General features: G+C 43.5%; 1 protein-coding gene across 1 annotated transcript in view; it reads right to left on the minus strand.

Annotated features, from left to right (window-relative positions):
* The window catches only part of FAM3B (FAM3 metabolism regulating signaling molecule B), a 98,906-nt gene that overhangs the window by 48,244 nt on the left and 35,927 nt on the right, over positions 1-14,735 (minus strand). The window contains exon 2 of the mRNA XM_077293855.1: positions 2,766-2,909. Coding sequence (XP_077149970.1) covers positions 2,766-2,909 — 144 coding nt within the window. The remainder of the gene's footprint in view (positions 1-2,765; positions 2,910-14,735) is intronic.

Raw genomic sequence — 14,735 nt, forward strand, 5'->3', positions numbered from 1 at the left:
ACTGTATAGAGAAGAAAAAGATTACCCAAGACGAGCTCTGCAGAGTGAGAAAGAAGGAAATTACACCTTTCTCATGAGCAGTGGGGGAGATAGGTGGCTACCTCCACCTACACAAGCTCCATAATATTGTTGCTCTTGTAGTACAGAGCTCCAAAGTGAACAAGAGACCAAATTTCGCCATTTATAATCACTCCCCAAATACACTCCCAATCTCATTAGCATATATATATATATATAGTCAGAACGGGATTTCTCAGCACTGGATCTGCACCCTAAGGCCATACAGGCATCCATCACCTTGTGTTTTCTAGACCGAAATGGCCATGTATGCTGTTGAGGGATATAAGGTTGACAACAGATTAACTTTAACTTCATTTTGATTTCTTTAAATCCTCTACCAAAGGCTCCTTAGAGAGCAATGAGAATGAAAAACAATGGACCATTGATTGTTTGAGGTCAGAGAAGATCACAATGACCTCCTGGTAGACATCCTTATGAGTAAGTAACTTGTACGAAAGAGTCACATCCAAGATTCTGCGTAGTTTAATTTCTTAGGTAGAGAGAGAGAAATGGAAGAAAATAAAGTAGCACCGATATAATAAAGATGTGGGTGCAAGCAGGGCCGCCATTAGGGAATTACTGGTGTATGGGGCCCGGTGAGCAGAAGCAAAGAGAGGGGGCATGGACTGGGTGAGACACACTGCGCAGCTTAGCCGAGCCACTGTATAAATGGCCTGGCAGACTGCGTGGGACGCCTGGGGTCCAGGCTAATTATTTTACTATATTAAGCCCCGGGGCCCCAGTCACTCACTGCCACAGCTAATTAAATTGTATGGCCGCAGCAGACGGGGCCGACCTCAATATCAGTGACGTTAGACACTGCCGGCCCGCCCTCTGTTCCTAAGCTGCAGGCACGCCCCGAGCCCTTGGGGCACATTAAATGCAGGAGTTGAGGGACCAAAAGTGCTGAGGTGCATGTGCCCACCCACTCCCCTGTCCACTCCCCCATCTGACTTCCCATTCACCTACCCGCTGGTCCACCCACCCGCTGGTCCACCCACCCGCTACTCTTCTTGTGCTCGCCTCTCTGCTCGTGCAGTGTGAAGTTGGAGGCCGTCTCTGTCTGCTGCCTGCAAACTACTAAGCACTACTAAGTACTGACTGCTGCCTGCCTGCAATAAGGTACAGCTGCCTGTCCTACAGGGGATATTCTAGTAACCTAATACTTATCCCTTATACACAATATATGGGATAATTTTTAGGGCAGATCACAGGAAAGATCTTCAAGCAGAAGTTCACGTCGACATTCCACTGAATATCCACGGTGGACGCTTCCTTCATGCCTCCCATTCATCTCTATGGGAGACAGCGATGAGTATTACAGAACGGCGGGTTTTAGTCGCAGCCAAGAAAGGACCTGTCCACACCAAAATTCTGCTTTAAAATCTGCCATGTGAGCTTGCCCTTACAATCAAGCGGCTGCACGCATGCCCAATCAGCTGCTCTGCTCATTTCAGGGCATACAGATTCAGGGAAATACAGATTCTAAAAAAATTATCACAATCTGCTTTCAGTTAGTTTAAAAAAATGTATGTGACACATTCCCTTGAAGAAAAATAAATAAAACTATACCTAAAAAGGGTATTGGGTACTTTAAGAAATGTTTAATAGGTTAGAGTAGAGTAGGGCTTGGCCAAAAGAGTCCCCTTGTCGTGGCGACGGCTTAAAAAATCTTTTGGCCAAAACAAAAGCTGATGGCTATGTATATGCTCTGGTGTTCAATGTGAACTGTTACGGTGTGATTGGTGAGTATGTGGTGCAGAAGTGGAGTTTATACAAAGAGTGGGACTGTAGAAGGTTCGAAGGGTAGAGACAAAGATGGGGTGGAGCCTGGGCAGAGTCTCAAGGGGGCCAAAAAATTTTGCCAGTATGGGGCTCTGAAATTCCTGGTGGCAGCCCTTCTAACAGGCCTCACGTCAAAGTCTTATAAGCACTGCGGCCAAACCTTCAGACAAACCTTGGACAAGTGGAACGAGTGAGAGCGCAAAGGCCAAATAGCAGCCACTGATTGGCAACAGTGTTCACATGACATAACAGTGTCATGCAAGCCCGGGGCGCAACTCAGGAAGGTGAAAAACTTGTTTAACATTCTTTGTCCTTTACTGTAGAAAGAGCACTGGATGGAGGATGATGCTGCAACTAACTTTCTCACAGGCAGTCACTATGAGGAAACGTTTAGTCTCTTGGGAAACTATGACACATTTCCCAATAAAATGTTCCTGACATCTCAGAGGAAGGAAATATTGTACATTTTATTTTTGTGACAACTAAACCAAATTTTTACAAAACTTAATTCCATGTCATAAAATGACATCAAACCGAATTTCCTTTTGGGATATAGAATTTACTTTTTTTAGGACAATTCAGTCAAACCTTTACAAAATTAACTTTGGTGTTAAAAAAAATACATAAAATATTACTTTGTGCCCTCAAATCTTTATCTGCGCCACAAAAATCAAATTTTCTATATTTGTTTTTTATTATTTTCTTGTGGCAAATAATTTACGTTTCTGACACAGAATTCACTCCTGATACAGATGGATATATTTTGTGATCCACGTGCATAATATCACCGACTATCGTACTCTTACTCACCGCAGTCGTCAGCCTGGAGATGAGTGTTCCTTAAGGCTTTGGCCTATTAGTAAGCCACAGATCCGGTTTTACTTTGACCCCTACTAGAGATCAAATTTTTAGAGACTCACCTTTTATGACAGGTTTTATGCCTATTTTCTGCATACTTCCAATGGCTGTTTCTAAGGAATCTTCCGGTAATAACTCCGCAAAGAGATACCCCATATACCAGGCGCACAACGATGCGCAAATCAGGCCCACCACCTTCACCGTATCTGCCAAACAAATCGAATAACATAATTAGATTCATACGTCCACATAGGAGCCCATCAAAGGTGTAGGCACCATAGAGGCTTTCGGAAAGCCTCTATGTTGTCCCAAATTTTTGCTTTTAACAATGCTTCTTTTTGAAAAATTATGCCGACTTCACGCCCCATTTCCCGTCCTTGAATGTGAGATTGGATGCCAGGATTTTGTCTTCCAATGGACCACCCTGGCATAACGCACAAGAAACCTTCCAGAAAAGTTGGTTTACTGGAAAATTAAATGGCACCTGGGAAACTGGTCAACTTGTCCAACAGCACAGGAGGTCTCTCCTTTTCCGGGAGAGTTGGCCAGTAAGACTATGTAGCTATACATGGGGCTCTTGGAGAGAGAAGGAGAGGTCCATCTCATGGTTGGTGTCATCTCTTTTGTTTCTGGATAGCGGGACTTTGGTATCCCTGGAGAAACTTTATTGTTAGCCAAAAAAAAAAAAGTATGAAGAGTTGGCAAAAGGGTCAATAAAAGGGTCTGGAGGGTGAAGTAAAAATCAAACTTTTCTGTATTGTGTGGTAAAACAGGGTACCATAATGGAGGTCCATCCCAGCAATTGATATAGGGTGCTTCTCTCTTCGACATATACAGGGTTCTAAGGCTAGAATCAGTGGAATATCTTGAACCTAGTGAGCCCCAATGCAAAATCTTTTACAGCGACCCCAACTATCAGGGGTCTCTAACCCCTTACCAACATATGACTTACTGGTACATCATATGTTGTCTTCCTGACTTTGATGCGGGCTGAGGGACTGAGCCACGACAGCAGCATTTACATCCCAGAGTAGGCGTCTTGTTCTAATCGTCCATTGGGGCACCCTCAACCCGATCGCGGGGTGCCAATGGATTGAAATAACAGCCAGTAGTCTGTTGAAGACCCAGATGCCTGTCAAAACAATACTCCTGTCAAGGCACTACTCCTGTGAAAGTCAGCCTGATGCTAGTCATAGGAATCCGTGATTTTCCTATACTCGGCAATACTGTGGTATTGCTGTGTATAGTACAAGCGATCAGACGACCGAAGATTCAAGTCCCCTACGGGAACAACAAAATACAGGCGAAAAATAAGAAACATTTAGAAAAGTATTCCAAAAATATATACCGTAAAAGTTCAAATTTCCTTTTCCCCCATTACAAAATAATAATAATAAAAAAATACACATATATGTGGTATCACTACGTCCGTAAAAGTACAATCAAGATAATAAATTAATAAACCCGATCAAAATCGAAATGGTATAATGAGAAACAAAAATCAAAATTGCAGAATTGCAATTTTTCTGACCACGCAAAAAAATGCAAATAGAGGTGATCAAAATATTGTATCTGCCCCCAAATGGTATCAATAAAAAACGCTAACTTGGGCGCAGAAAAAAAAAAGCCATCACACAGCTCCGTCATCTGAAAATTGAAAACCTTATGTCTCATGTATAACAACGACACACAAATTTGCAAATATTTTTTTCACCACTTCAATAAAAAAACCTATACATGTTTGATATCTGCGTAATCATACTGACCTGAATAATCACACTGCCATATCATCATACTGACCTGAATAATCACACTGCCAGATCATGTTTGCCATATAATGAACATTTTCAATAAAGAAAACAAAAAAAATTGTGAAATTGTGCTTTTTTTGTTATTTCGCCGCCTTTTTAAATGGGCCAAATGGACTTTTTGGCTCCCACTAGGCTCCAGTGCCCGGGAATGACTGCTACCGAGGACTCACTGAAGTTGCATATCTGGGCTACACAATAACTAGTAGTGCGATTCCTAGTCTAGCATTGCAAAGAAGCGCATATCTATCACCAGCAGATGAGATGCATGAATTTTCTTAAAGACAGGTCTCCATGGCTGAATGAGGCTGTGAACAGGTGAGTATGACCACAAAGGTCCATCACAATGACAGAACATCGACCTGGTATTCACATATACATTTGTTAAACAGGTTTAATGACTTATTAACTATGTTACAACGCAAACAGACTACAAAGGGTAATCCATCAGCTCCAATACCATCTACAGAATGCACTCAAACCCTATAAATTCAGGTGTGACCACTTTAAGCCTAAAGCGTTACCGTCACTTTAAATTTTATCTCATAAATAAATAGTAAACATGAAACTAAAAAAAATTGTAATATATCTTATCAGAGAAATCCGCTTCCTTCTCCTCCTTGAACAATCATTTATTCTCAAAATTCTTAGTTGACTGGTAAAATGGCTGAAATAGGAGATTTCAGTTGGTGCTCATAAAGTTCTATGAGAACTTGCATCTAGTTCCTCCTCCCTCTTCACCATTGAGCCTTATGAGCACTAACTTTCTTTTTCTATCCCAGTAATGGGGATAATCAAAACAAAGGACACCCTTTATGGCTGTGCACAGGATTGTGCATCAGATTATGCACCACTGACCGTGTCCATCTCTGAGTGACTTCACTTCTGCATGTGGGCAGTGATCCCGTCGTCACACATGACACGATCAGTGATGCACCTGCATTCTGTTCATGTCAGTGACGCATGCGACACTGAAGATCATCCTTACATTCTATTGAAAAGTGCCACAAGAAAACATTAGCCATCCAGTGTAATAAAATGGATTTTCTCATGGTGTGATGCCACTCTCCCAGATGATGGCATACCGCCGAAACGCGTTTTTGAGCTTGGTACCGCACCACTGGGAGGTGAATACACACCAGTCTTCTTGATGCATTATTTTATATTATTTACTACTGAGGAGATACGAGGGTCAGTGGGTGCTCTCCTCCACTGTCCCGGCTATCTTTAGGAAGACCGCATAGACCAGGGCTTACTGCCCGCACTCCTTTCTCGTGGGCAGAATACTACTCAAATAACACAGGGCGAGGGTAAAACAGTGTGGCAATACTTTATTGAACCACCAAACAGACAATAACATATTGAACAGCCCCAGCAAATACACGAGATGGTGCAAATTACAGTGTTATCATTCCGCTAGCTCACCAGGTGACCTTATCTCAACATGGCTTCCCGGAACGTTGCCATGGGGCCAAGTGACCAGATGATCCCAACCTTGCTTCTCTGAACATCTCCATGGAGCCAGGTGACCAGATGATCCCAACCTTGCTTCTCCGATTATCATGATTATCTCAACATGGCTTTATTACATGGCATTATTACATGATTATCTCAACATGGCTTCCCGGAATGTCTCCATGGGGCCAAGTGACCAGATGATCCCAACCTTGCCTCTCTGAATGTCTCCATGGGGCTAGGTGACTGAATGGCCCCAACCTGGCTTCTCCGACTGTCTACATGAGTTCAGGGATGGTCAATGGAGCAGATCCATATTCATCCAGCTAGGGCCGTGGTCCCTTAAGCTGTCATCCTGTAGAATCTCAAATCTGGTTGGAGCCATGGTGTCCTCTGGCTGCTGTTCTGTATAGTCTCCCTGCAGAACGATAAAAATCCCTTTTTATACCCTGTCCTTAAGGCCATCATCCATAGGTCAGGGGGTGAGGTGGGGTGAGATTAACTATCATTGTTTGAATATTTAATCAATCTACATAGTTTGTCCTTCACACTTTGCAGGTCAACAAGCTACATGGACTTATATAATGAGTCAATCAACCTTTTAGCAAACATCAATTGTTCAATGACCCTGCACCCCTGTCCCCCACTGATAGCATTACAATAATCAATTTAAGAGTCAACGTTAAAGCTCATATGAACAGTAGCCTGTGTCTTTTGATTAATCGAAGAAAAATATGTCTCGACTAATTAAAAATAAGTGCTTTGTAACAACATTCCTCCTCCATCTTAATTAGATGGAAGCTGATAAAGGCGAACAGTGTGGGACAGCCTCCCTCGCGATTCCTCAGCTCGATGGTACAGTTCCACCCATACCAGTAGAACAACTCCTCAAGCTCCTTCTCCAGCTCAAAGGTCTAGTTCTCAATGCAACCAATAAATCCTGGATTCGGACTGCTTGGGACTGGGTACTTGGTTCCGTACTGCCACTGGATCCTTGATTTTGCAGACAGTTCAATTCCTCTTGGTCAAACCCATCGTTCTCCACAACATTCCGGGTATCCCAAAGGATCAATTCCTGTATCAAATCTGACCGAGTGTCGGTGGCCCTGTATTTGATCCGTCAAAGCTGGAACAACTACTGTAGTTGCCGTTTCCTATTGAAGCTGCAAATCTACTCAGGTCCTCGTCTCAAAGCCGAGCTAGTGGGGTTGGACATAGTGGCATCTGAAAACTGCTGTGTATGTCTCACCTATGGTTTGCTTGGTCTGTCTGCATGCCTCCCTGGCTGTGGAGCTCTTGGACAGTGTCTGCGACATCAGTCCCTTGCAGCTCCCCCGGATCCGCCGGGCTGAGTAGTATCCCACTGCTGCTACCAAATTTGTCGACATAAATACTTTTGTATTTTTACCGGACATGTGCTAAGATACATTTAGGTAATGCTGTATGTTCGTTCTATATACTATCAGGTGTATTACAGAAATCTCTTGCCTCTCTTTGTCTTGTGGTGCCATGCATGGGATGATTCACATTTTTTATCTCTTTTTTTATATTCTCTTCTACCTAATAAAGTTATATAGTTTTACATCATTGGTTCTTTATGCACAATTTTTCTCTTTAGAATTCATACGCATAATGCTGAGCTATCAGTATTCTCCTTGGTCCACCTCTGGTAGGATCAGATGATCAGAGGAACTTGTGAGAACTACATACTAATATCAAACATCTTTTGCAAAAAAGGCATCAAAATTAGAAGAATAAGGCATTTCTTGGTAATGATAAAAAAAACTAACTAAAAATCCAGATGTTCCCCTTACTCCCAGTTGAAGATGAAAAATGAATTTCTCGATGAGAAGAAATTTGTTCTAGGAGCTCAACCAGATTTATGGAACTACTTATTGGCTTAAATTAGAATAATCCAGTCCTCATTGAGAAGGAACTCGATGATGCATATTCACACTTAAAAAGTACTACTTCTTTCAAATTTACAAATGGAAAAATATTTTCATGAATGGGAAGCACAGATACGGGATATTCAATCAAAATCAAAAAAAATTATAATGCAATACTAGTGATTAGCAACAGAAACGAGCTTATCTATAGAGACGTCAGCCCTTCCATGCCCGCAATCAAGGGTCTTCTTCTATTTCATCCCAGCCATCATCAGGCGAACATTTGGATACATCACATTATCTTTTTACCACCTGCTTTGGAATGTATACTAAATGCAAATGGGAACTCAGATCGACAATGAATTAACAAACACGAGCATCCGACATGAAGATGGTCTGCATGCTATATCTTATTACTTGTCAATGACCAACTTTCAAATTCATTGCACATCTTCTTGAATATATATTGACTGACTTTTTTTTTTTTACTTTCAATGGGTCCTTCTACCTACAGCTCCAGGGTACGGCTATGGGGACGGCTTGCACGCCATCGGATGCCAATCTTTTCCTGGGGCTGTATAAAAGGTATCTTTTGGATCACACAATATACTGTACATCTGTTATGTACATCATCCTACACTTCACACATTTCATTCACTTTACACAGTTATACATATTTGCCATTTCACATTTTTACTCTCTTCTTCAATATCATATACATCTTTTTTTCATCAACATTGTCACAGGCATTTTTCTCACTTCCCCACTTATTATCTTTCAACAGTCACCTATATATATATATATTCATTAGTTTACGCTTTTACACATGTATTTATATATAGTTTATGTCAACATTCCATGGTTATCCATTATAATCGTTTTTATGCCTACATCTGTACACTTTTAACACCCGTTGTACCTTTTTACACTTGTCATGTTTCTGCAGTTCATACATGTATATATATTGCAAACAATACGTTTGCAAAGACGTCAGTCTGCACATACAAGTGCACAGTCCAGAATTTAATATGATGTATACAGACTGCACCCTGCCATCTGCCACCATCGCACTCTAATCAGCATATCTATTTTTCTATTCTTCGTACAGGTACGTCATCCAGCTTTCCACACTGATCTTTCCAACCTCTGGTCATTTCTTTCTCTTGGTATGTCATCCAGCTCTCCACACTAATCTTTCTCACTTCTGCTCATTGCATTCACTTGTTTACTCTGTCTTGATCATCTTATCTGACCAAGATGAGCACAGAACACACCACTCTGTTTCACACCTGAATGCAGTTTCTAGCAAATATATTGCAAACAATACGTCTGCAAAGACGTCAGTCTGCAGCGTGCACCATAGAAGTGTGGAGCTATGAATTAATCCAGAATTGAACCAAAAAGGAACTGAAGATAACTGGATACTTGGTCACTGTAAACGATAATAATAATCTTGTATTTAATAATAATAATAATAATAATCTTTTATTTATATAGCGCCACCATATTCCGCAACACATTATCATCGCTGTCCCCAATGGGGATCACAATCTAAATTCCCTATCAGTATGTCTTTGGAATGTGGGAGGAAACGGAGAACCCAGAGAAAACCTACGAAACATGGGGAGAACATACAAACTACTTGCAGATATTGTCCTTGGTGGGATCTGAACCCAGGATTCCAGTGCTGCAAGGCTGTAGTGCTAACCACTGAGCCACTCTCATCCCTATAATCCTCCACTTTTTTACTAACCCCCCTAATCCTTACACCTAGTAATGAATTGGTCATCTCTCGCTCCATCCTTCCCATCCATCTCACCTCCGCCTCAGAACTGTTCCTCAACATACAATCTTCTGTCTCAAAACACAGACAGCCCCTTCATGCCCTCTCTTGCTCTCAGCTAACACTTTTTCTGCTCCTCCTCACTGCCGGTGATATTTCTCTAAATCCTGGTCCTCCTCACCACATCCCCACAGTCACTTCTACGTCTCATCCACGATCTATCACAAATTCATGTAACCTCTCTAACCTTATACCCATTCACCCAGCCCCCGCTTCCTCAGTCCCACTAACAAGAGCTCTGTGGAATGCTCGCTCTGTCTGCAACAAACTTTCCTACATCCATGATGTTTTTATTACTAACAAACTTTCCTTCTTCGCCATCACCGAATCCTTGCTCACCCCCCCCCCCGACACACCCCAGCAGCAAGCATGGAAGAGGAGTTGGTTTTCTCCTGTCAGTTAACTGGTCCTTCACTCAAATCCCACTGCCACCCTCTGTTACCTTCCCTTCCTTTGAGGTGCACTCTGTGCACATCTACTCCCCCTCCAACCTCCAACTGGCTGTCATTTACCGCCCCCCAGTGCCAGGCACCACCTTAACTACTTCTTCACCTGGCTACTTCATTTCCTCTCTGCTGACATCCCCACTATCATCCTGGGTGATTTCAACAGTCCTATTGACACTTCCCTTTCAGCTATCACAAAACTTCTCTCACTTCCTCGTTAAGCCTCGCTCAATGGTCTTCTGCAGCCACTCACAAAGATGTCCACAAACTGGACCTCATTTTCACTCGCCTCTGCTCCCTATCTAACCTCTCTAACTCACCTATCCCTATTTCTGACCACAACCTATTTACATTTTCTTCCATCTCCTCTCCTTGTCCACAATCCCCACTTCATTACATTCAAACAGTCCCTCACTACAGCAAAACAAACATACCTCTCAGCTCTCATATCCTCCCTGTCTCATAACCCGAAAAAGCTATTCAACACTTTCAATTCTCTCCTCTGTCCCCCAGAGCCTCCTCTGTCTCCACTTGTCTAGGGTGAAGACTTTGCCTTATTCTTCCAGCAGAAGATTGATAACATCAGAGAAAGCTTTGACCTACAGCCCCTTCTCCTAAATACTCAGCCACCCTCCTCCATAACCAAATTCTCTACCATTACAGAGGATTAACTTTCCACTTTACTCTCAAGATCGCATCTCACCACCTGTGCACTTGACCCAATCCCATCCCACCTCATCCCAAACCTCACCACAGTCTTCATCCCACCCCTGACTCATCTTTTCAACTTATCACTAACAACTGGTGTTCTTTCCCTCATGCTTCAAACATGCCTCAATCATACCCATCCTCAAAAAGCCCTCTCTTGACCCATCCTATGTATCTAGCTATCGCTCCATATCACTTCTCCTCTATGCCTCAAAACTACTGGAACAACATGTCCATTCTGAACTGCCCTCCCACCTCTCCTCCTGCTCCCTCTTTGACCATTTACAATTTGGCTTCCAACCGCATCACTCCACTGAAATTGCCCTGACTTAAGTCACCAATGGCCTACTATCTGCCAAAGTCAAGCGACACTACTCTGTCCTCCTCCTCCTGGACCTGTCCTCTGCCTTTAACATACTGGGCCATTCCCTATTACTACAGACCCTCTCATTTCTTGGGATCACAGACTTGGCCCTATCTTGGATTTCGTCATACCTAACAGACCGGACATTCAGCATTTCCCACTCTCACGCCACCTCCTAACCTCGCCCCCTATATGTTAAGAGTCCTGCAAGGTTCAGTCCCAGGGCCCCTGCTCTTCTCCATTTACACCTTCGGCCTGGGACAGCTAATAGAATCTCACAGCTTTCAATATCACCTCTATGCTGATGACACACAAATCTACATCTCTGGGCCAGATATCACCTTCCTACTAACCACAATCCCATTATGTCTATCTGCTATTTCATCCTTCTTCCCTGCTAGATTTCTAAAACTTAACAAGGACAAAACAGAATTCATCATCTTTCCCTCCTCTCACTCGATCCTCCCAACGGAACTATCCATTTAAGTAAATGGCTACTCACTCTCTCCAGTCCCACAAGGTCGCTGCATTGGGGTAATCCTTGGCGCTGATCTCTCCTTCAAACCACATATCCAAGCCTTTTTCACTTCCTTCCGACTTCAACTCAAAAATATTTCCCAGATCCGTACATTCCTCAACAAAGAATCCTAGTATATGCCATCATCATCTCCCGCATTGACTACTGCAACCTCCTGTTTTGTGGCCTCCCTTCTAACACTCTCACACCTCTCCAGTCAATTTTTTCATTGGCTGCCCATTACCCAGAGACTCCAGTTTAAAACCCAACCTTGGCATACAAAGCCATCCACAACCCATCTCCTCCATACATGTGTGACCTAATCTTCGGGTACTTACTTGCATGCAACCTTCGATCCTCACAAGATCTTCTCTACTTCCCTCTCATTTCTTCTTCCCACAATCGCATACAAGATTTCTCCCGTGCATCCCCCATACTCTGGAACTCTCTACTACAGCATATCAGACCCTCACCTACCATGGAAACCTTCAAAAGGAACCTGAAGACTCACCTCTTCAGACAAGCCTACAACCTGCAATAACCACCAAACCACTGCACTACCCTCACCTTTTGTATCCTCACCCATCCCCTGTAGATTGTGAGCCCTCGCGGGCAGGGTCCTCTCTCCTCCTGTACCAGTTATGACTGGTAGCGGCTGATGGGACTACTGTTCCCATCGGCCAACATCTGCTGTCGTTAATAACAGTGAGAGCAGTTGGGAGTATTCATCAGCCGGCTCCTGCACTGTAAATAAATAATTTAAAAAAAATGGCATGGGATCCCCTGTATTTGGGTAACCAGCCAGACAAAACTCACAGCTGGGGGCTGCATCCTTCAACTGTCAGTTTCTGTAAGGCTGGTTATGAAGAATAGAGGGGTCCCCACGCCATATTTTTTAATTATTTAAATAAATAATTTTTTAAAATGGCATAGGGTCACCCCATTTTTGACAACCAGCCTTGCTAAAGCAGACAGGCAGCTGGTACTCTCAGACTGGTGGCATGGGAACCACAGCTGTGTGACCGGCGATGATGATTTTACAGCCGATCAGAAGCGGTGTTTGCTGCACTATCATGCACATGACAGCATAGCAAACACTGGATGTTCAGGCCCCCCATTCAAGTGAATGGGTTCTGGATTCGGGTCCAGGTACTGTTCTGATACCCGAATCTGAACTTTTTGTAACTGTTCAGCCGAACTGGCCGGACCCGAACATCCAGGTGTCTGCCCATCTCTACTCAGCAGTGGACCTGGGATGGTGAGTAAAGCTTAGTTTATTTTATAACAAACTGTGCTTGGATTTTCTAAAAGTAGACAAACCTGTTATGATCTGGTGACCTTGGAGCCGCATAAAACTTTCTCTGGAGTCGGTGGAACCTGTAGTGACCGCAAATCCTGAACTAACACCGCAACTAGAAGTAGCCGTGGGGTGTACCTAACATACCCTAGACACCTCGACACAGCCAGAGGACTAAATACCCCTATAGATGGAAATAGGAATGCTACCTTGCCTCAGAGCAGACCCCCAAAGGATAGGCAGCCCCCCACGAATAATGACTATGAGTAGGAGAAGAATAGACTCACGCAGGTAGAAAACAGGATTTAGCAAAAGAGGCCACTCTAGCTGAATAGGAAAGGATAGGACAGATTACTAGGCGGTCAGTATTAAAACCCTTCCAAAAATATCCACAGCAGATAATACAAAAAGTTCCACAATCTAACTAAAGACATGGAATGTATATCTGCCACTCCAGAGAATCCAACAAGACTGAGAAAATACTGACACAATCTAAGCTGGACAAGAAAACACAAAGAATAGCACTGAATTGTGAAGCACATAGCATGTGTGCCACAGGAAAAAAAACCCAGGCACTTATCTTTGCTGATTTGGCAGAAAGGCAGGAGGAACCAAGCAGAGGTCCAACACCTCCCAACAACAATTGACAACTGGCAAGGACTAATGAATCCTGCACGCCTAAATACCCCAGTTAGAACTGCAATCAGCAGATACACCTGACCAGGACTGCAACTCAGGGGCAACTGCATTACCACCTACAACCACCGGAGGGAGCCCAAAAGCAGAATTCACAACAGTATCCCCCCCTTGAGGAGGGGTCACCGAACCCTCACCAGAGCCCCCAGGCCGATCAGGACAAGCCAGATGAAAAGCATGAACCAAATCAGCAGCATGGACATCAGAAGCAAAAACCCAAGAATTATCCTCCTGGCCATAACCCTTCCATTTGACAAGGTACTGAAGCCTCTGCCTCGAAAAACGAGAATCCAAAATCTTCTCAACCACATACTCCAACTCCCCATCAACCAAAACAGGGGCCGGAGGATCAACAGAGGGAACAACGGGCACCACATATTTCCGCAATAAAGATCTATGGAAGACATTATGGATAGCAAAAGAGGCCGGAAGCGCCAATTGAAAAGACACCGGATTAATAATCTCAGAAATCCTATAAGGACCAATAAACCGAGGCTTAAACTTAGGGGAAGAGACCTTCATAGGAACATGACGGGAAGACAACCAAACCAAATCCCCAACCCGAAGCCGGGAACCAACACACCGACGACGGTTAGCAAAACATTGAGCCTCCTCCTGAGACAACACCAAATTGTCCACCACATGAGCCCAAATCTGCTGCAACCTGTCAACCACAGAATCCACACCAGGACAGTCAGAAGGCTCAACCTGCCCAGAAGAAAAACGAGGATGAAAACCAAAATTACAAAAAAAAGGCGAAACCAAAGTAGCCGAACTAGCCCGATAATTAAGGGCAAACTCGGCCAATGGCAAAAAGGCCACCCTATCATCCTGATCGGCAGACACAAAGCATCTCAAATAAGTCTCCAAAGTCTGATTAGTTCGCTTGGTCTGGCCATTTGTCTGAGGATGAAATGCAGAAGAAAAAGACAAATCAATGCCCAGCCTAGCACAAAAGGCCCGCCAAAACCTAGAAACAAACTGGGAACCTTTGTCGGACACAATACTC

This window comes from Ranitomeya variabilis, chromosome 3, assembly GCF_051348905.1.
Source record: "Ranitomeya variabilis isolate aRanVar5 chromosome 3, aRanVar5.hap1, whole genome shotgun sequence".
Classification (NCBI taxonomy): domain Eukaryota; kingdom Metazoa; phylum Chordata; class Amphibia; order Anura; family Dendrobatidae; genus Ranitomeya; species Ranitomeya variabilis.